Source organism: Mustela nigripes, chromosome 7, assembly GCF_022355385.1.
Source record: "Mustela nigripes isolate SB6536 chromosome 7, MUSNIG.SB6536, whole genome shotgun sequence".
In the NCBI taxonomy this organism is placed as follows: domain Eukaryota; kingdom Metazoa; phylum Chordata; class Mammalia; order Carnivora; family Mustelidae; genus Mustela; species Mustela nigripes.
In genome coordinates, this window is record NC_081563.1 from 59544415 (window position 1) to 59564308 (window position 19894).

The following is a 19894-nucleotide window of genomic DNA, read 5'->3' on the forward strand; positions in this document are numbered from 1 at the left end:
CCTTAAAAAGACAGGATTTGCTTTATCAGCTGGATTTTAAAAATTAAGGTACAAACTTCAAAAGTTGAAAAGAGAAGTTCCCAAGTTAGTATAGTTAGACTTTGAGATTCCAAGTATCTGTTTACAAATAAATTAAGCCTCACACACAGAGCCATTAATCTAATCTCAGCTCCTTACCTGGTTTACACAGCTTTCCCTGCTTAAAACTCCTATAATGTAGCAAAGCAATATTCTAAAGTGCAAAAAGGATTTGGTCAAGAACAGCAAAACAAACAAACAAACAAACAAAAAACACAACACTCTCATAAACATGAGCCCACCAGTAAGGAATTTTAGAATTACTTAGAAATAAAGAACTAGTAAGGAATTAAAAATTAATAAGAAATTAAAATAATAAATAGACCTGGTATCTGACTAGTACTCTCAGTTAATGCTCTCTTAAAATCTCATAAAAATTAGATTTAAGTGACGCTCAGAAACATAAGGGTAACCATGTCCCAGGAAATAATTCTCAGTTATCAAAGCTCAAATTTTATAACTCTAACTTAGATAAAGCACGTTTTTTTGATAATCTGGTAATTGGACTGTCAAGTGATCTCGTGGTTTCTTAAAAATTAATGTTTGCTATCATAGTGTAACTTTCAGGTAGCTTTTATAGCAAAAAAACATGGGATCTAAAGACCTGAGTACCAAGTTCTGCTACCTATCAATTATGTAACCTTGATTAAATAATCAAACCTCTCTGAGGCTCACACAAACCAATCTTGCAAGACTTGAGAGCATATAAACAAAATAATACATGCAAATAATACTGCATGAGCTCTAAAAGTACAGGAAGCTCAGTTTTCTTAACATGTTACAAAAACTACTTTCAGCAAACTAATGCATATTTTTATTCTCTTTTTATTATGGAAAAATATAAATATACAAAAGTATAGTATAATGAGTTATATGTATTCTCACTTAGCTTCAACAATTATCAACTCGTGGCTAATCTAGTTTTATCCGTACTCCACTCATTCTTTCTCTTCCTTTGTTATTTTGAAGCAAGTCCCAGACATCATATCACTAACATCCTAAGAGCTAAAATCCAATGGCTTCTTCTCAGTGAGTGCACAGGTATATGAAGTCAAACAGAGAGGTCTGAGCTAGGAATATGGATTTGAGGGTCACCAGTAATGAAATCAAGAGTTGAAGCTCTAGCTTTACATGGAGTTCAAATATCCATGCTTAAGAAACAAGAAAATAGATATTTTTGGTGCTCCCTCATTAAAAACATAAACAGACATGAAGTACAATTCTTACATCAAAAAAGAAACCCTATGGATTTTCAAAGGCCCACAGAACTTCTACATACTATGACTATAATTGCTTTTCTGCCTTAAAAAGTGTCCCTATATATTAATAGTCACTATTCATGAAGGATTTAACAAAATCCCTGAAACAGGCACAATAACTTATGTAACAAATTTACACACTGATATTGTAACCAAACCTAAATCCACTTTTCAAAGTATTTTAAAACATGTTGCTCCATATAAATTTTCTTCCCACTTTAAAGTTTTTATGTTTTATACTTTCTTTTCTATGTATATTTCACAATAAAAATTTTTAAGTAAACTTTAAAAAGAAAATTTGATTCCTACACTTAAATAACTATGACAGACGATAGTATATCTTATAAACATTCAGAGCTTTGAACATACATGAGAATATTTGCATACTAAAAATATTTTATAAGCTCTTTAGATAAATGCCGTTGAATAAGAGGCCATTATTCCTACACTTTCATTAATTTTAAGCCAACTACCAAAATCAGTTATGATTTATTTATATTCCACTTCAATCCTGAAAAAATTGAGACCCGAGTTCCTTAAATCCTAATTTTACAATCCACTTTAAAATAATTTTTTAAATTTTCTAAAATAGTTTCATAAGTTGTTCTATAAAGATTAACCTCTGAAAAATGAAGTATTTATGACTTTCAGAATAAAATGGAACTTTGTGTCTTTGATTATATTAGCCACCAAGTAAATTACCCAAAGAGAATAGGAGGTGTATAATTTTTAGAAACACAATAGCTTGTCAGTGTTTAAATTTTGATGGGTCACCATTGATTAAATCAGGCTAAGTCCTATTTGATTAGAAATAACTCCAAAATATTTTAAACCATAACCTTCTCTGAAGTAATAGTCCTAGAAACCTGAATGTACAATTCCATAATTAGTGAAATATGGGTGTTGGTTGTGTGCACACCATACACTATGGTGCTTTATTTTTTCCTAAGAAACAAAATCATGTATATTAAAAGCAGTTTCAACTTTGGCTATATTATGTAACTGCCATTTCACCTAAGTTACTGAAGAATTTTTGGAAAATATTTTTGATTTTCAAAAGCTTTTGAAAGACTGCACTTACCAAGTTCTAAGTAAAATCCAACTCCTTTTCAAAGCATGATTAAACAATCATTAGGTCAAAATGGCATGTTCCCCTCCCTCACAAAACAATCTCATTCTTTTTTCAGGTATCAGTAAATATCAACAGGATTAAGGCATAATTGCCATTTCAGGAACAATTTACTAAAAATACAGCCAAAAAGCCAAAAATAAAACCTCTCCTTTTCAAAAAAGAATATTCCACACACACACACATTTAATTAAAAAGGTTCTTTCTTAAAGATAATGGAGATGTTTTCTTGCTGCCAAATAAGAAATACGTTGTTATTATTTCGTATTCACCTTTTAGTTGGTTTTTACTTTAAGTTTTATATTGTTGAATAAAATATTCTTCAGTTAAACCTAAGGTATTTTTTTTTCATTCTTGTTTTAGATATTAAAATGTATGGGGGAAGGGAAAGTGTGGAAAATATAGAATAACTTGTTGAGAATTTGATCGGTTTTCAATTAAGGAATTTCATAATGATATCTTGTTGCTGTTCTTAAATTAATTCTGCATCAGAAGCCAAGTGATTTTTTTTTTGGTCTTGAATAGTAATGACACAGATTTTCTTTACCAATAATGTATATATTAACTACATTTAATATATCAGATACATTTCATTTCTGTATCTAAAGAAAACCTTAGTGCCTGTTAATGCTTAATTACATCAGTAACAATTCTGCCAGAGTAGTGAATTTATCATTTATTTTCACAATCGAAAACAATCAGTTTCTTTGTGAAACCGCTATTTTGAACAAAATACATGAAAAAAAACCTAGTAATTTTCTTTTGACATAATAAATGAAACTACTGCTTTTTGCTCTCAATAATGTAGCAGACACGAATCTGTTGACATTCAGTGTCTTTTCACCTGTTTTCCCTCTCGCGTTAATAGTCTCTAACTTTAAGGATTTTTTCTCTCAAAAAAAATTGTTTTCACAATCTAGGGAAATGTCTCCATATACTTTCAGTAGCTACTGAATATTGAAAAGTTCTACAACAAACGAGGTTACTTTACTGAATCATTTCAGAGCTTCAGTAAATGAATGCGGTGCTCTCAAGATGGCTTTACGTTTTAAAATTCTTTAAAAATCGCAGATATGAGTTATCCTTTACCCACACAGCACCTCACACTTGTCCGCGTAAGGGTAAACTTTTCACGACTGGGGTCGGAGCAGAGAATACACGCTATGGGTAAAAAACACGAAGATTTCGTTGAGCACTCCACGAAAAAAAAAAATGTTGACATCTTAACATTGCTAAATGTTCTGAAGTTGCTAAATCTCCTTAAATTGCTTCACTTGTGTCACGAACATCAAAACCAAACCAAACAAACCTCTCTTCCCGGGGCAGAGGGACGAGCTGAGGAAGGTTCTGCCCATTAACAGGTGGCGGCCCGGGAGGGGCCTTCGGCGTTCCCCGCCGCCGCAGCGGTCGCCGCCACCACCGCCTCCTGGGGACGCTCCGCCGGCGAGGGCGTCCTCACCTCACTGCACCTGGGGCCGCCCCCACCGCGGCCACGCACTCACCCCGCTCCCCCAAGCTCCCGCGTCCAGAGGGCCTGCGGTGCCCCAGCGCCTTCATGGCTCCTGGTTTCCACCGGGCATCACGGGGCCTCAGCACAGGCGGGAGGCCCTGGGAAAAGCACGTGCCTCTTTTCGAAGCTTCGTCCCCCGGGCGGGAACTCCCGCCGGGCCTCCGAGCGCCTGGCCACCCGTTCCCGTCTGCCGAAGTACGCAGGCGCCGAAGCTTCTAGACGCCGCCGACTGGCCGGGCCGCGGGGACGCGGACCTACCCACCAGCAACCACCGCCCGAAGTGTGAAGTTCTGGAGCGTCCCAGGCCAAGCGGGACAAACTAACACATGCGACGAAACTGAGGCCAGGGGGTTGAGTACCTTGCTCCGGAGGCCACACAGTTGTCCGAGCAGGCGCAAAGCCGGGTCTCCTGGTTTCTTTCCGCCGAACAGCCAAGAGGATCGCTAGGCGTCCCCCCCAGAACCCGCCTTAGAGCTGCGGGTGGGGGCAGCCTGGCACCTGGGCCTCTAGTGGCACTGGCAGCTGCTGCGTGAGCGGAGGCGGCCCGGGGCGGAACGGGCAGGGTCGGCTGTGGAGAGCGCCTGGGAAGCCCTCCAGCAGTGGTGCCCAGGCCCGTGCAGCGCGGACTGCAAGCCTCTTGGCTCCGGCCACCCTCCCAGCCTCTCCGGCACGTGCGGGCCCCGCACCCGAGGGGCCACGGCGGTCCCCGGGCGGTTCGGCCTTGGCTCCGCCTTTAACTGGAGGCGCTGCCCAAGGCGGAGCCCGCGCGGGGGCGGCTCAGCCCTGCGCGTGGGGTCGGCTCAGCCCTGCGCTTGGGGTCTTCCTGCGGGGGCGGCGCCGGCGGGCCGGGCTCAGCCGGGCTGGGGCTGCGCCCTCCCGCGAGCCTTGGCTGAGTCGGGGATAATGGGTTTGCTGGAGTAGGAAGGCTCAGTGCGCCTGAGCCGGGCCTACGGAGTCCAGGGGGCGAGGACGCGGCCGAAAAGGCTTTTCTACCACCAGAGCTCGCAGCCCTAAGACCTTGCTCCGCGCGGGACCCCGAGGGAGGGGTCGTTCTCCAAACCCGGCCTCAGGCTGGGTTCTCAGGTCTCACACGGGATAAAAAGAATAGGGTGTTTTGGTCACTTCGCAGGAAACTTTTCGTTGTTTCCTTATTTCCTTCCCGCCCGTGGACAAGTTGAGCAGCTTCTCGGCCTTACACCCCGGAGATTTCAGGCCAAACAATCTGGACAGCTCCGGCTCTGGGTTTTCTGGAGGAATAGACCCACCCCTTTCCCACCTCTTTCCTGGTCTCTCAGGGCAAGATGGAACCGTCCTTTGCGACCCCCTGCTTCAAGTGGGGAGTCTTCTTCCCCTGCCAAAGTGAAACGCGTCCTTGTCGACTTTTCTAGATTTTATGTTTGCGTTTTAAAGAAACTTCACAATACGCAAAAGATAACTTGGCTACTTCTGGCAAGGGCCTGAGGGTTTAGAGGGACATCTTAGCACGTGCAAGAAATGACTCGGGTCCCCTAGCCGCCGTGAAGCCACCCGGGACAGCTCAGCAGAAAGGAAGGTTGTCTGCTGCCAAAATGCAGGACACGGATCGGTTTTTTGTCGTTTTGTTTTCTTTTCCTTTTTGGCTCAGCTCTGAAAGCATTACAGAGCTATCCTTTCCCGCCTCCGACCCTCTTCCCCTCCCCCTCTTCTGTCTGGTGCAGGCAATTAGGGTGAAGAAATCAGTGCCAGGTTCCTGCCTCTGAAGAGAAAGGAATTGCTTCGGGAATTGAGTCCTGACACCTGTCTCTGTCCTGGATGGCGAGAGGGGATGCGGGGTCAAAACGCCTGGGGGAAGAGGCCAAGCCGACCGGGAGGGCGGGACACTCCCTAAGAGAACGTTCTCTGGAGATGCCTCTTGCCACCTCCTCCCTCCTTATCGTTTGGCCTCCTGCTTCACACAGGTCATTAACACTCGGGGGTATTAACACGGGAGTTTCCCTCCTTTTCGGCTCCCCGAGACCAGGACCTGGGGCTGGAATCAGAAGAGCGACACTGACAAGCCGTTCGTTAATTTGCATTTATTTTCGGGAAATAATGTAGATAAAGGGGGGGGGAGGGGACTGCCTTACATTTCAACAAGTAATTTGTGATCTTCACATCGGACAAATCAAATTTACAAATTACTTTCCCACCTACTGGACGAAAAGGCCAAAGCCGAAACTGATACACTGGAGCGGGCTCTCCGCAGATTTCGGAGAATGAAGGTGCACTAAAAACTCACTAGACAAAACAGGGTTGCTTAAAGAGAGAGAAGCCGACACAGAAATTGGAACTAGGGTTTGGGGCCTGGATCGGTTTGTTTGTTTTTCCATAATGCCGTATTTTTGTTTTTTTTTTTTGTTTGTTTGTTTTCTTTTGTGATTGGTCTCTAAACCGGAACTGCTACTCTCTGCTTCGACCTGGTGAAGGGATCAGTCCTACGTCCCCACCCAGCCTAGCCCCCTCCCCTGTACCCTGGCTGTTTCCTCCACACTCTCGGACCCTCCCGACCCTCCGCGCCCAGCTTCCTGGAACCAAAAAGGTTCACTTTAATAAATACACAGAGGGAGAAGGTGTGAGAGGGCAGGTCAGCTTTGCAACAACTGAAAAAATAAAAGCGCCACCGTTTAAGGAAGAGAGGAAGGGGGACAGAGGGAAAATATTTTTTGCTTTTGTTTTATATATATGTGTGTATATATATGTATATATATATGCTGTATATATCTTAAAGTTCTATTTCCTGGGCGCTAAGACGAGATATGTTCAGTTCAACCAACAGCAACTAAAAAGTTTAAGTGGTCCCTGGAACGGACCCGACTATGTACAGCATTCCCGCCGAGGCGGAAGATTAAGCCAGTTCTACGCAGGGCGGGGCTGTGCGCGAGAGGCCAGGGGCGCTCCTCCCTCGGGCCCGGTCCCAGCGCACCCCGCTGGGGAGGAGAAAGCGCCGGGAAGGTCTGGCCTGCAGGCGGGGAGCGGGGCGGAGGGCAGCTGAAGGAGCGGTAGTCTGCAAGCGGGAAACAGTGGCTGTTTTGATTTGGGGTGGAGTGTGGGTGCACTCCAATGGGCAGACACATGCCAGTTAGTGATTCCAATGTCCAGAAAGAATAAATAAAAGTATAGGGCTCAAACAGCGAGTTAGAGCAAAGAGCCTCCGAAGGCTGCAAGTGCATAACAACTGCCCAGAAAGAAAGACTGGAGGAGAGTGGCTTAGGAGTTCGTTAGGAGTTGAGGAGGAGAGCACCCAGCTCTCCCCATATAGAACTGCGGGCCAAGCCGAGGCACCGGTCCCCTCATCCAAGGGGTGGGCGGGTCTGCACATCCCCCAAACAAGTGGCGGAAGGATGAGGGCGGCAGTGCAGGCAAAGGGCATCTTTTAGGGGCATGATAATTCAGGTCTGCAGAAGCCGAGGCAAAGGCGGGCGGTGCAGCAGCAGCAACAGGACGGGGACCACGGAGGGCGCAGGTAGTTGCGTTTCTTCTCCTCTTCCTTCCATTCCTGGGCTCACAAGACCTGGAACCGCCACGAGGCTTGGTCCTTATAGTCCAGACAGTCGGGCGAATTGAAGTTGAGTTTCCAAGCAGAGGAAGCAGCGGCGGCGCCAGGCTCCTTGTAATCCAAGCAGTCGGCAGAGTTGAAGGCAAGCCCTGAGCCGCCGTAACCCTGGTGGTGATGGTGATGATGGTGGTGATGGTGGCCTGAGGACTGGCTCAACGGGTGGTGCGCATGCGGGTGGTGGTGATGGTGGCCGGCCATCGAGGAAGGTGCCATAGGGCTGAGCTGGTGCGGGTGGTGATGCGAGTGCATGGGCGCTAGATAGGAGCTGCAGTCCACACCGCCAAAGTAGGAAGAGGAGGGCGCGGGGTAGCCCTGCCCATAACTGCCGCCCTGGCTGTAGGACATGGGATAAGAGGCTGCGGCCGAGGCAGCGCCTGCGGCAACCGAGCGCTGCATGCACGAGGCGTTGCTAGGCGCGGCCAGTGGCTCGGGCACTGACACCGACGCGGGCGCTGAGCCTGGCGAGATGGAAGCCGGACTCCAGATGGATGAGGCAGCCGGCGTACTCAATGACGACGGGACTGCCACCGCCGGGTTCCCGCCCAGGCCTGCAGCCGCTGCCGCCGCTGGGTTGGCAGAGGCGCTGGATCCCGAGCTAGAGGACGAGGCGGAGCTGGACACAGCGGGCGGCGTGAACTGGCCGCTGCTTTCCGAGCCCGAGCTCTCCCGCACCGGAGACGACTTTTTCTTGGCTGGGCGGCTCTTGGTCCCGCTCCCGCTCTGCTGCTGCTGGCGGCATTTGGCACGGCGATTCTTGAACCAGACCTGCAGTGGTCGAATGGGGAAGAGAGTGTTAGGGGGGCGAGTTGAGCTTGCGGCTCCCCCGCCTTTTGTACCCACTACCCGTCCTAGGGTCTCTCCTCTCTCTCCTACCGAGACCTCCGCCCCTCCCCATCTCCGGCCAGGCCAGCCCACGTCCGTGGTCCCAGCTCCCCCACCCTCCCCCATTCCTCAGACCAAAGATCCTCCTCTGGCAAATTAGGGATGTGCACCTCCCCTCCCCCAGCGCAACTCTGCCCTAGGGCGGAACATTTGCGTCTGTCCAGCCAGAAGTTCAGCCATCTCTAAACTGCTGCCGTTGGCTGCTTCCCAACAACCTCGTGTATGCTTGGAGGCCCTGTCTTCTATGAATAGATCAGACGAAACTGTGGAGAGGAACGAAGGAGACCGCAGAGCACAGGACAGTAACCAAGTCTGAGATGGGAGCCAGTCGGCCCCTGGAGGCCTCGCGCTGGGCAAGGCCAGGAGGCCGAACAGAGGCAGTACACTTGGGGTACTAGGGAAGGAAGCCTGAGCAGAATTTCGTTGGGCTTCTTGGCTCCAAGTGGGAAACCAAATGGGGAAAAGTTCTCACTCCTCCTGGAGGACCCCGGTACATGGCAGAACATTCCTGGTTTTTTCTCGAGCCTCGGGCGGAAGAAGACGAGATAAAGGCTCTTGAGAAGAGTTCTGAGTTATAATCCAAACAGTATTTTTATCGCAAAAACCAGAAACAGCAAAGCCGGTAGCCGGGTTTTGCGATCGGCATCCTCTCTGGGCAAAGGAAGAATCTAATCACACCGGCGCCACCCATGGAGTGCACTCGGACAGGGAACCGGGCTCTGGCCAAGCTCCACTCTTCCATTTCCAGGATCCCCGGGATGCAGGGCAAAAGCAGAGGCAGGATTCAAGACCCGGAAGAAAGCTGCCAAATCCTGGAATGGCCGAAGAAGCAGGGGCAAGTGTCGGGCCCTCTAGGCACTTTAGCTTGTTCCCCCTAAATTCTTAAAAGGACTTTCAATACCGAAGGCGCCCTGGGACCAAGGGCCGAATCCAGTTACAAAAGCTAGTTACTTTAACTTTGCCCCTCTCCCAGGCCCGGGCTGAGCGCTAGGGGGAGTCTGAGAGGGGCTGCCCAGTCGGTAGGCCCGCCCCACACCAGACCACCCTTCCCTGGCCCTCTCCAACCATACCCAGGGCCCCTACCCTGACCCTGGAGCCCGGGGCACGCGCACCTGGACTCTGGACTCCGGCAGATTGATCTTGAGCGCCACCTCCTCGCGCATGAAGATGTCAGGGTAGCGAGTCTTGGCGAAGAGCGCCTCGAGCACGTCCAGCTGGGAGCGTGTAAAGGTGGTGCGCTCCCGCCGCTGCTTCCGCGGGGTGGCTGAGGGGACACGCGGGGGCGCCTCGGGTCAGCGGTGGCCACGCGGACCCCCGCTAGAGGAAGCAGACAGGCCCCCGTCTGGCCCTGTGCGAGGCCGTTGTGAAAGACAGCCGATCTCCAAGCGAAAGAAAACTCCCCCGGAAGGCCGAGCCTGAGAGGCCACAGGTGGGAGAAAGTGCGTGTGTGCGACTGGGAACCAGTGTCTTCCAGACTCTAGAGTTGCCCCTTTCCCTTCCTCTCAGAGGTTAAGCAAGGAAAAGAAGTTATACAATCTCCCTTCTTTTCTTTCACCACCTCCCCCCGCCCCAAATCATCCTTCGGCTGAAGCATGGGTAAGGGGTGCACAGAAAAACCACCTGGAAAACACTTTCCGTAGGAATAAATGAAGGTGAAGGAGTAGGAGCTAGGTGGGAGGGGGGGGGCTACAATTCATCTCAAGCCTTTCACATTTCACATTCGCAGTGCAAAAGCTGCTGCAGACCAACAATGGAGAGGACAGATTAATTAGGGAGGAAGAATCCCTCTTCTTTATCTCTTGGCCCTTCCTGTCAGGGCCTAGAGAGTATCCAGATTCCTCATTCAATATTGGGGGAAAGGAACAGACACACACACTCCAAAAATGCCACCCATGAGAAACAAATCCATGGGTAAATGCAGTCTGTGCTGCTGGTGTGACCACAGCAAGAGACAGGTTACCGTGTGGTCAGGCTGGGACCATACCTTGCACGACTTCACTGGCCTGGCCCAAGTCATCCACCAGCGGCTGCCCCCTGAGCCTGCAACGTGCAGTGCATTGTAGGCAGACTAGCCAGCCGGCAACCTGGGCCTGCTCAGCCACAAAGTGCATGCCCAAACTCGAGAGTCTGGGGTCCCCAAAATTTGCACGGCCTGGGAACAGGGGCCACTGCTCACCTGGGTAGCCCACGGAAGGATGTAGGAGGTCCATGGCTGGCCCAGCCAGGCCCAGTCCGTTCATGCCATATGGGGGTTGTTTGAGGTAAGACATCATGCTAACAGACGGGTGGAGGCGCCCGGACGGATCCAGGGGGCCGGGGCCAGGCGCAGTGCGGGGCTCCCACTGCGCAGTCCTTCAAGTTCTGTTCCTTCTGGGGGCCCGACCTATGGAGACAGGAGACACATGTAAACAGTGATTGAGAGCCATCTCAGCTACCTGGTCTCATCTGGGATGGGGAGAAACGCAGGCTTATGGAAACTTAGCAGGGCGGTCAATTCCGCTCTACAAGGCCTTAGCCCAAAGACCACAGCTTCTTTTGAAAAGTAAGCTTTTCTGGATCGTCATTGCCTCTATTCAGGCTTGGAATGGGTAAAAGACACTCGTAGGGCGTCGCTAGGAGTGAGGAGAGGTTAAAAGCAGGGCCAAGGGGGAAAGGTGGGAGCCTGCAAGGTGGAGTGCACAAGGTCCCAAGTCTAGGCAAAATTCTGGTCTGGTAGGAGCCGGCCTCAACACTGCAAAAGCAAACGTTTACTCGGGCCAGTGAGGCAGCCTGCCCAGGGCATAAAGGGGTTGTTTCGTTTTGTTTGAAAGCGGGATGGAAAGGTAGAGACTCCAGAGAGCTAAGATGAGGCACTGCGAGGGGTCTAGCAGCACCTGGGCCTCTCTGGGACGCACTGCCTACTTAGGAGAGCACATTCCTTCCAAGGTCTCCGCCACTGGGTCTGGGCCCCAGAGACCACAGCCACCCCTCCAGTTAACTTTCTCAGTGCCCAGCCGCTGAAAGATTGCTCACCGGAATCCCACCACACCTGAACCGCAGTGACAGGCCCTGGGCCCGCAGAAGCGGCCAGAAGACGCAGAAGGGGCCACGGTAGAGGTGGCGGCTCTAAGACGCCGCGGGAGGTCAGGGGCGCCTCGCCACAGCCGCGCAAGCCCTTCTTCGCGAATGCGAGCGGGTCCTTCTTTCTGCAGGGTCCTGGTAGCGGACAGTGTCGTCCTGGCGGAGGCTGAAAGGTGACCCGCCCAGCGCCCCAAAGGGTCTCACAGATTTGGGAGGCCTGAGTGCAGCGTTCCCGTGTGCTCCCTTCCTATGCTACTAGATGAACCCGCAGCCCCAAGACCCTATGGAGACTAGACAACTAGGCCTCGGCGGCGTAGCTCACGCTGACCGGGACTGGAAGGTCGAAGCTTCGCTTCCCCGGTTGTCTCCAATCTGAGGCGTTATTCTCAGGCGTAGAAAGTGGAGCTGGGGAAGTGAGGCCGGGGCCCCAGGAGACCTATCGCTTCACCCCGCGTCGCGGGAATTCAAAGCAGGCCCGGGGCCCGGGCTAGGGAGTTCAAGGAGAGCAGTTAGAGCTAAAGAAGTCTCCAGCTCCAATCCTCCAGGACCTAGGATCTGGGCTGGGGCAACACAGTTTGCTGGGAAGGGGACGAAAAGGAAGCAGCCGGGGCTCTAGAGCCGAAAGAGAAGAGGACGTCAAGCCGAGGCGCCTCTGCTAGGCTGCAGCGTGAGTTTTCAAAGACTTTCTTCAAACTTAGCACTTGGGCTCGGTTACTTCGGAGGAGGCGGGGGAGGAGGCGCGGGGCCGAAGCAGAGATCTGGGGTCTTCCGCGCACCCCGAGGGAAGCGAGGCCGCCCCCCCCAGCCCCGCCCACCTGCTGGGGACCTGGGAAGCCGCGCGACCCATGTGAGGAAGGGGAGGTAAGAACGACCAACGCGCTCCCGGAGTCCCGGGCGTCCCCGCGGCGTTCTCCTTACCTGCCCTCAGCTGCCGGGGCCGCTCACCATCTACCTCGCGCCCTCACACAGACCCGAGGGACAGCCAACCTGCAAAACAGAGCGGCACAGGAATTACTCGCCGGGCCGGACGGTTGGTCTAGGATCCCCGGGTTTCTTTCTTTCCCCAACTTCCCTCCCTCCTCTCTTTCTTTCCAGTGGCTTTGTGCGTGTCCCTCCAGGTTTCACTTTATTGCACAGACACTTTGTTTGCAAAGCCCTACGCGTTCCCGAGACACTACCTCGCCCGGGACCGCGCCGAGGGGCCGCAAAGGTTGGGTGGGGGTGAAAGGGGCAGAGTTGGGAGGTGGCTCGCGGTTGCAGTTGCATTCCCGATACAGCGTGGAGGCGGTGGGGGCTACGGAAGTCCTGCAGAGGCACTTTGCAAACTAAATAAATCAAGCGATTTACCTTGTCGGAGTGGCTTGTCTTGCCGGGTTGTTTAGGTGATTGGAAATGTAGCCTGATGAAGATTGATCACCTTTCTACTGCCCTCCCCGGGTATGTGAACGCGAGGTGAGTGCGTAACGGGGCTCTGCTGCCAATCCCCGGCCCCGCGCGGGCTGAGTGACAGGGAGCCGGGCAATGGCAGCACGAGCCGGGGGTTACCTCCGCGCGCCCCCGCCCTCCTCCGCCCCCTGCACCCCGCCCTCACCGCCCGCCCGCCCCGCCCCGGTCGCGCGCTAACTCCAGGGCTTGGCTGACAAACGCCGCGCAGAGCGAGGCGAAGACAGCGAACGCAGCGCCAGAGCCCTGTCCGCAGAGGGGGACGCCAGTCCCGAGGCCGTCCCGGGGTCCCCGCCCTTCCCTCGCCCTTTCGGCGCCCGTGAGGGAGTGGCAGAGAGGAGACGAGGTGCTGGAAAACCGGTTCCCTCGCTCCCCTGTGCGCCACTCGGCTGGGCGGCCCGGCTGTGGGCTCGAGGACTTCGGAGCCGCGGGCTGGAGTGGAGGGGGCCCCCGGCCCCTCTCGCGGCGCCGCGGGCCCCAGCTTCTTCTTTCACCGCGCCACCACCTGCAGACGGACGCCGCGGGCGGCTCGTGCTGGCACAGGCTACTTTGTCGAGCGCAGGAGCGGCTCTGGGTGCGCAGATCCCGCCTCGGCGCCTCGGGACTCGCGCGCCCGGGAACAGCACCCGCTGGGGAGGCACCGCCACATACCTGCTCCTCGGCGTCTCCTGGGGTTCACAGTCCCCACGAAGGGTGTTTGCAAATCTTAAACGCTTCTTCTCAAATGTTGGAGCTCAGCGTCTCCTATCCCTAACACACACTCTTCTTCTGAATCTAAAGATTTTAATGGGAAACTTTCTCTTTCACACTCAGTCTCTGTCTCCTTCCCGGGCTCCTTCTACCAGGGATAATCTGGCGGAAAACGTGGCCACAGACCCCTGCCCTCAATTTCTTTCTCACACACTGCGGAAGGAGCCTTCTTGGGGCGATTTCCCCGGATTGTTCGTACTGGCGAAGCCCATTTCCCAGCCGAACAAACTTCTCAACCCCGTGTACCTGGTGGACTTTTCAAAGAGCCAAAAATAAAAATTAAAAAAAAAAAAAATGTTTTCGCCCCAACCCTGAGCAAGGCGATTCTTGTAAGTGGCACCTCCTTCTGAATATTAGGCACCACTTTACTCCCTTTCGAGGAATTCCTACCCCTTTTTCCTAATCCTCCTCCCCTCCATCCCAACGGGCGGAGTGAAAAGTTTGAACCGGAGTAAGTGTGAGGGTGAGTCAAGGAGCCGCCAGGCGCAGCGCGGTGGGGAGCGCCAGCGCTGCCGGGGCCACGAGGTCGGGCACCTAGAGCGGACTGGGTTCTGGACAAGGAGGAGGAGGAGAAGGAAGGGGGAGCCCGCTGAGTGAAAAGGGGCCGCGGCCGCCGCTCATCAAAGTGCTTCCCCCTCCCCCAAGCGACACTTTCCTTTGGAGTCCGAATAAAATACGGTAACAGAATATGATGGAGGGCACACTGTTTCCTTAACTGCTTCTCAAAGGACCCGGGAGATCTTCTTAGGACCTTTAATAAGGCTTTGGTCGGTTCTTTTGTTGATCTCTCAAAATCAACTCCTTCTAATTGAAGTTGGAGCTGAAAGCGAGCTAATGTTCAAAGAAAGTGGCCGCCAGACCAACGAAATTACATTTTTTTTTTTTTTTTTTGGACGATGAGGGAACATCTAATCAAAGGGGCAAAGGAGGAGGGGTGAGAGTGGGGGAGTATGAAGGAGAAAAGGAGGTTTTACAAGATCCTTCTCTGGTTCACAAAAGTCAGCGACACGGGCGCTTCTCTCCAGAACAAAGACACCGCAGCCCATTCACAAAAGGGAAAGAAAGACACACAGAGAGAGAAAAAACTATAAAAGAACGAGAGAAAAGGAAAAAAACACGAGAGAGAAAAAGCTTTAACAGGAAAAGAAACTGCGCAGAGCGCAGCGCTGACCGGGGCGAGGACACAACTTAGGCTCTCGCAGAGGCCCCCGCGGGGAGTAGCCCGCGAGGCCCGCGGCTCAGGGCCCCTGCGACGGTGCAGAGGTTTAAAGAAAGAAATGGAATACACCCCGCCTCCAGTTCTGGGGAAAGGAGCGGGCAGGAGGGTACTAGTTTTTTGGGGAAGACTATGCGGGCGCCCAAGAGTGCGCTGCAGCAGCGTCTGCGTCCCCAGACCGCGCAGCCCAGCCCAGGCCTGCGCGCTCTGTGCCTGGGTGTAGCCCTCTGCTGCCGGGGTGTATGCCCTAATCCTAGCCCCGCAACCTCTCGCACTCCTGCCTGCTGCGGGCCCTATTTCGCCTGCAGCTGCAGAGCCCGGCCGAGGTCCGGCGCTGCGAGGTGGGGCCGCTGTACGCGCAGGAATGTGCTCTGACGGTCCCCAGGGCCCGCCACGCGGGAGTCCGGCGCTCTCGCTTCCAGATGCTGCCACGGTCTCGGGGAAGTTGGGAGGTATCAAGTAGCATAGCCACCCCCCCCCATGAAAGTATTTATCTAATCCTAAATTGCAGGCGAATTTTCTTAATGCTCAACCCATAAAACCCCAGGATTAAGAAAAGAGAGGAAGAGGGAGGAGTGTAGAGAGGAAGAGAGACTGAGATGAAAGTTTCTTGTACGCGGCGTGGAGGACTGAGGCGGCCGTCGCTAGGCAAATGTCCAGGTGGGAGACGCTGGGCCAGAAGCCGCGACTGTTCCAACAACGGCCGCAGGGCAGGGAGGGGGAAGTGGGGGCCTCACCGAGGGAGAGCACGTCCACCCAGTTCAAGGCCCCCGACCCGGGGAGAAGGGCGTGGGAGCTGGGCCCTGGGACCCGGATCCAGCACCCAGGTGACCTCGAGGCCCGGCCAGACTCCGGGGGACACTTGGGAGAGGGGGAGGGGTTTGGCGTCGGGGTCGTGGGATTCTGGCCAGGGGCGGAAGTTCTGCACCGGCCCGCGGGCTGTGCCCAAGCCAGGAGGCTGCCAACGCTCCTCCTCCTCAGCGACCCCTGGGCCCACAGTTTCTTTTCCCGCAGCGCGGGCTTTCTGGTTCCGGGCCTCTCGGCACGCTGGGCTTGCGCCTGCGCTCGGCGGGCAGCCTCTGGGCACAACGCGACGAAATCCGGACGCGGCGCCTTCGCCGCCGGCCTGACCCTCCTAGTCCCGGGGGTCGGCGCTCCGCCGCCGCTGCGGGGCGTGCGGGCGCCACAGAGCAGCCCAAATGGAAACCCCGCGGGGCTCGGGACTGGGGCAGGAGGAACAGCAAGTGTGGGGCTAGGGAACGTCTGTCACTTGACAGGTCGGGAGTGGCCGTGGGGAGCCGTCTCTCCGCGAGGCTCCTCGGGAGGGAAGGTTCCCCGAATCCAGCGTAAAAGGGATGGTGATGCTGGCCGTCCAAGCCCCAGGCAGCTTGGGTTTCGTCTGCCCGCTTCCCTTGGGGTTCGAGTGGGGTTCTGAGAGCTTCCCCCGGAGAGCGGCAGCCGGCTCCGCTCTCCTGCGTGAATGAACAGGACAAATACTCAATTTCCTTTACTTCTGTAACTTTTCAGTAACTTCTTAAAATCCTTTTCATGAAGAAATCTACCTTAGCAAGTTTTATCATTTTGAAAGACTGTCAGTTGAAGGTAGCTGCATACTTTTCGAACGGAATTTGTGTATTTGTGTGTAAATGTACATATATGTATGTGTGTGTACGTTTATTTTGATCTAGGCTAAAGTATAAACGCTAGTGGACTGTTTTCTGTCTCTAGACTTGTTGAACGAGCTTTCTTTGTTTCAAACACTTCTGTAGAGGACTGATGGTAACTACTATCAAATCGCCAGTTTTTTCTGTAGCCTAGAACTTATTAAAAGTTCTCTTTCCTTCATCTCATACATACACACCTGCACACATTTATCCTCCTTGCCAACAATAATCATCTTCCTTTCACTTCAGTACCTGCAGACTTTCGAGTTATGAGAAATCATAATTTTTCCTCATAAGTGCAACATTAACAATTGAAAATAATGTGGAAAATTCATCAAGATATTAGCAGTTTTCAGTGCTGTGGAATCACAAATTTCCTCAAATCTTTAACAACAGAGAGGGCCCTTTACAGAAAAAGATAGTTTACACTGCTTCATCACATTTTATGAAAATATGACTAACTGCTTTTCAGTTCGCATTCGTGTGTCAGCAGGGCTCTCTCGGGATGGTGTAAACTTACTCAGCTCCAAATACAGCCTAGTATCCTGCTCTGCATTCAAGAGAACCATTTTTTTTCAACATGAAAAGTCTTATGGATACAGGAACTTCTCAAACCAGTGTCAAGTTTTCATTATAAGGAAGTAGCAGCAGTGGTTAAGGTAAGAAAGTTTCTGCTTTTATTGAAAATTTATATATGACTCAGTATTGTAATAAATAAACAGAAAACCATTTTCACAAAAAAATGACAGTGCTATGCTAGAGAAGAAAATATTAATTGGGGGATTTACTCATAGTGGCAAGACAGACTTTTATCAATACAGAATAAATATTAACAGCATTCTTGAGCCAATGTTCAGACCCAGCAAAATGTAGGAACCAAGCTAGATGTAATAAATAATTATCTGGAGAAAAAGATGGCGCATTCTCAGATGATAAGACCGTCTTTGTAAACTGATGCATGTCAATTAGTCCCATCCTCATAGCTCACCTTCAAATCACAGGACTGTCTCAGCCTACATTAAAAGGCCATCCTCTAAGGAAAACAGAGGACAGGAACTCTATTATCCTTACAGTGAAATGCAAAACAACTGCAGAAAATCCCACTGGTAAATAATAGAACACAGTTTAATAAGTAGATTGAGTATGATCTAACTATAAAATTTAGGTAACAGAGTCAAGTGTTACATATGGCAGGACTGGAAAAATCATTCATGACATTTTTCTTACCCCCCACATACCCCCCACCATTATGCTATCAACAACAACAAGAACAAGAACAACAATAACAACAAAAATGTTCCAAATTTTCCTCCCATCAAAAGCTGAGGGGAAATAATGAGGGAAGGGTGTTTTTTTTTTCTTTCTTCTTTGAGCACTCTCTTGAATACTCTTAATACCAATCACTCACAAGGTATCTGTGCAAATTTATTTCACATGATTACAAGGAAATTAACAACTCACACACAAAAAAATATCCTTAAACAAAGCTCTTTTGGAGTTCTATTATCCAGAAAGGAGGGAGGAAAAGGGGTGGTGGTAGTCATAAAGAAGTACAATCCAGCCCCCCAAAATGTTAAAAGTTTTACATCAACAACGAGTCTGACATTTTCTAGTCTGGGGACCCAAGAGTAAAATGTTGGGAGACTCTGGTCCGGTGCTATTGAAGAACACATTTCTCTTCTTTCTTGGCCATCTTGCCTTTGTTTTGTTCCAGAGTTCGCTCCAAATGCTCATCTTCTTCTTCAGCCCTAGAAGTCAAACAGGAAACAAATTTATTTTTCTTCGTGGAGGGCAAAGCCACAGTCTCCTCTCACCTCGCAATCCGAGCCCCAGCGGGAATGAGGCTGCTGGGGCCAGCGGCGGGGGGGGGGGGGGGGGGGGGGGGGGTTGCCCCGGGGCCCCACGGAGACCTCTGGACTGAACTTCCCGAAAACTTCATGGCCCCTCAGCTGGTGGCAGAGACTCGACCCCCACCCCCCACCCCACGGACGACTCACTGCTTCTCCTGCGCGTCCAGGTCCCTGACGAGCGCGTCGCGCTTGTTCACCAGGGCCACCAGCTCGTCCAGCAGGAGTTGCTCGCGTCGCTTCTGGGCCTCGGTCTTCTGCCAGTCTGCAGGGGACGGGAGGCTCGTTACCCACCCGCAGAGCCTCGGCACACCCTCCCGCCCCCCTCTTTCCAATTTCCTTGTATCTCTCCGCAAACCATGTTAGAGAGCCACTAGATAGTGTTTTAAGGGGTCTGGCCATCGTGATGAGCATTTCACCCTAAAACCTAACTTTCTAAACCTTTCCCGTAGATGGGCTCGGCTACCGCTGGGCTGGAACCTGCAAGAGACCAGGTGTGAGCCGGTGGCCAGCCGGAGGTGCGCACCTGATTCTGCCAAAGTGGGGGGAGGGAGAGTTAGAGGCCCAGAAAAGAACGGCCGGAGACTTGGTGGTGGGGGAAGTGGGCAAATGAGGGGGCGGGAAGTAGAGATAGGCGATAAAAATCACTCTGAAAAGGCTAGAGAATCTGCTTGAGAACCTTTCCTCCTCCCCCACCCCCATGCTCACCCCATACAGCCCATTCTTCGCTAATTTCCTCTTCGCTCTATTTTAGCAGTTGGATGTATCTCACACTGGGCGCCATATGCTTCACAATAACTTTAAAAGTAGTGAATCGGCTAATTAGCATTTTTCTTTGAAGTAAAAAATAAATTTGCTCTGCAATATTACACTGCAGCTCTCGATCGCATCACAGCCAGTTTTCTTTTGGAGAGGTTTGCTGGGTGGTTTAAAATCAAAGCACTTCTGCAAAGGAAAAATTACATATTTCTTTTTGAAACCCCACGTTAAGGGTTGGAAAATCCGATGGCCAGTGCTCTTTCCATGCGTATGGGCAGGGTTTTTTGAAGGTTTTAGGACCCAATAATATATTTGCTAATCGTCGCTGGTCTGATAATTTCCTTAAGATGAGCAGCAGTTTCGTTTAATAAAAACAGGACCAAATCGAACATTTAAAGCACTTTTAAAACCAATGCCAACTGCTCTTTGGCCAGACTGTAAGGGCTTGTAGCTGTCAATCAACCCCCAGTCTACCCCGCCTCCCTCATTAGGAAGGTAAACAATGAAAAGAAGAAGTAGATGATGAGGCAGATAGCAGAACAAATGAGGACCTGGAGGGAAACAGGACACCAGCTTTAAAAAAAAAAAAAAAAAAAAAAAAAAACCGGGGCCACTGACTCATGCAGCCCCCTCCCCCAGCAAATGCACTTTCCAAAAAACAGAGGAGTGCAATCCTTTCGGGTTTCTCTCTTCTCTCTCCATTGCCCTGGGCAATCATGTTAA

The 19894-nt window shown here is 51.3% G+C and overlaps 2 protein-coding genes across 12 annotated transcripts in view; both read right to left on the minus strand.

Annotated features, from left to right (window-relative positions):
* Positions 1–6029: 6029 nt before the first annotated feature.
* Positions 6030–12928, minus strand: OTX1 (orthodenticle homeobox 1). 2 transcript variants are annotated; one of them, XM_059407789.1, is made up of 5 exons: positions 12840–12928; positions 12411–12479; positions 10609–10815; positions 9545–9696; positions 6030–8315 (listed from the first exon to the last, which is right to left on the minus strand). In XM_059407789.1, exons 3-5 carry the CDS (start codon positions 10703–10705, stop codon positions 7497–7499), a joined length of 1068 nt encoding a protein of 355 aa, XP_059263772.1. In that variant the 5' UTR covers positions 10706–10815; positions 12411–12479; positions 12840–12928; the 3' UTR covers positions 6030–7496. The 2 variants fall into 2 exon arrangements, with proteins under 2 accessions (XP_059263772.1, XP_059263773.1); XM_059407790.1 differs by lacking the exons at positions 12411–12479; positions 12840–12928 and adding an exon at positions 11445–11493.
* Positions 12929–17219: 4291 nt separating this feature from the next.
* The window catches only part of EHBP1 (EH domain binding protein 1), a 342159-nt gene continuing 339484 nt past the window's right edge, over positions 17220–19894 (minus strand). For all 10 annotated transcript variants that reach the window (XM_059405990.1, XM_059405988.1, XM_059405989.1 and 7 more), the window contains 2 exons: positions 18563–18677; positions 17220–18313 (listed from right to left, as the gene is read on the minus strand). In XM_059405990.1, the coding sequence (XP_059261973.1) occupies positions 18223–18313; positions 18563–18677 (206 nt within the window). In that variant the 3' untranslated portion in view covers positions 17220–18222. The remainder of the gene's footprint in view (positions 18314–18562; positions 18678–19894) is intronic.

Bases quoted from the DNA above. Each gene is read 5' to 3' on its own strand.
- OTX1 (XM_059407789.1), bottom strand. From the start codon at position 10,705: ATGATGTCTTACCTCAAACAACCCCCATATGGCATGAACGGACTGGGC. The intron at 9,697-10,608 runs GTGAGCAGTGGC...GTGTCCCCTCAG, and splicing joins TCCTTCCGTGGGCTACCCAG to CCACCCCGCGGAAGCAGCGG. The intron at 8,316-9,544 runs GTGCGCGTGCCC...CGACCACTGCAG, and splicing joins TGCCGGAGTCCAGAGTCCAG to GTCTGGTTCAAGAATCGCCG.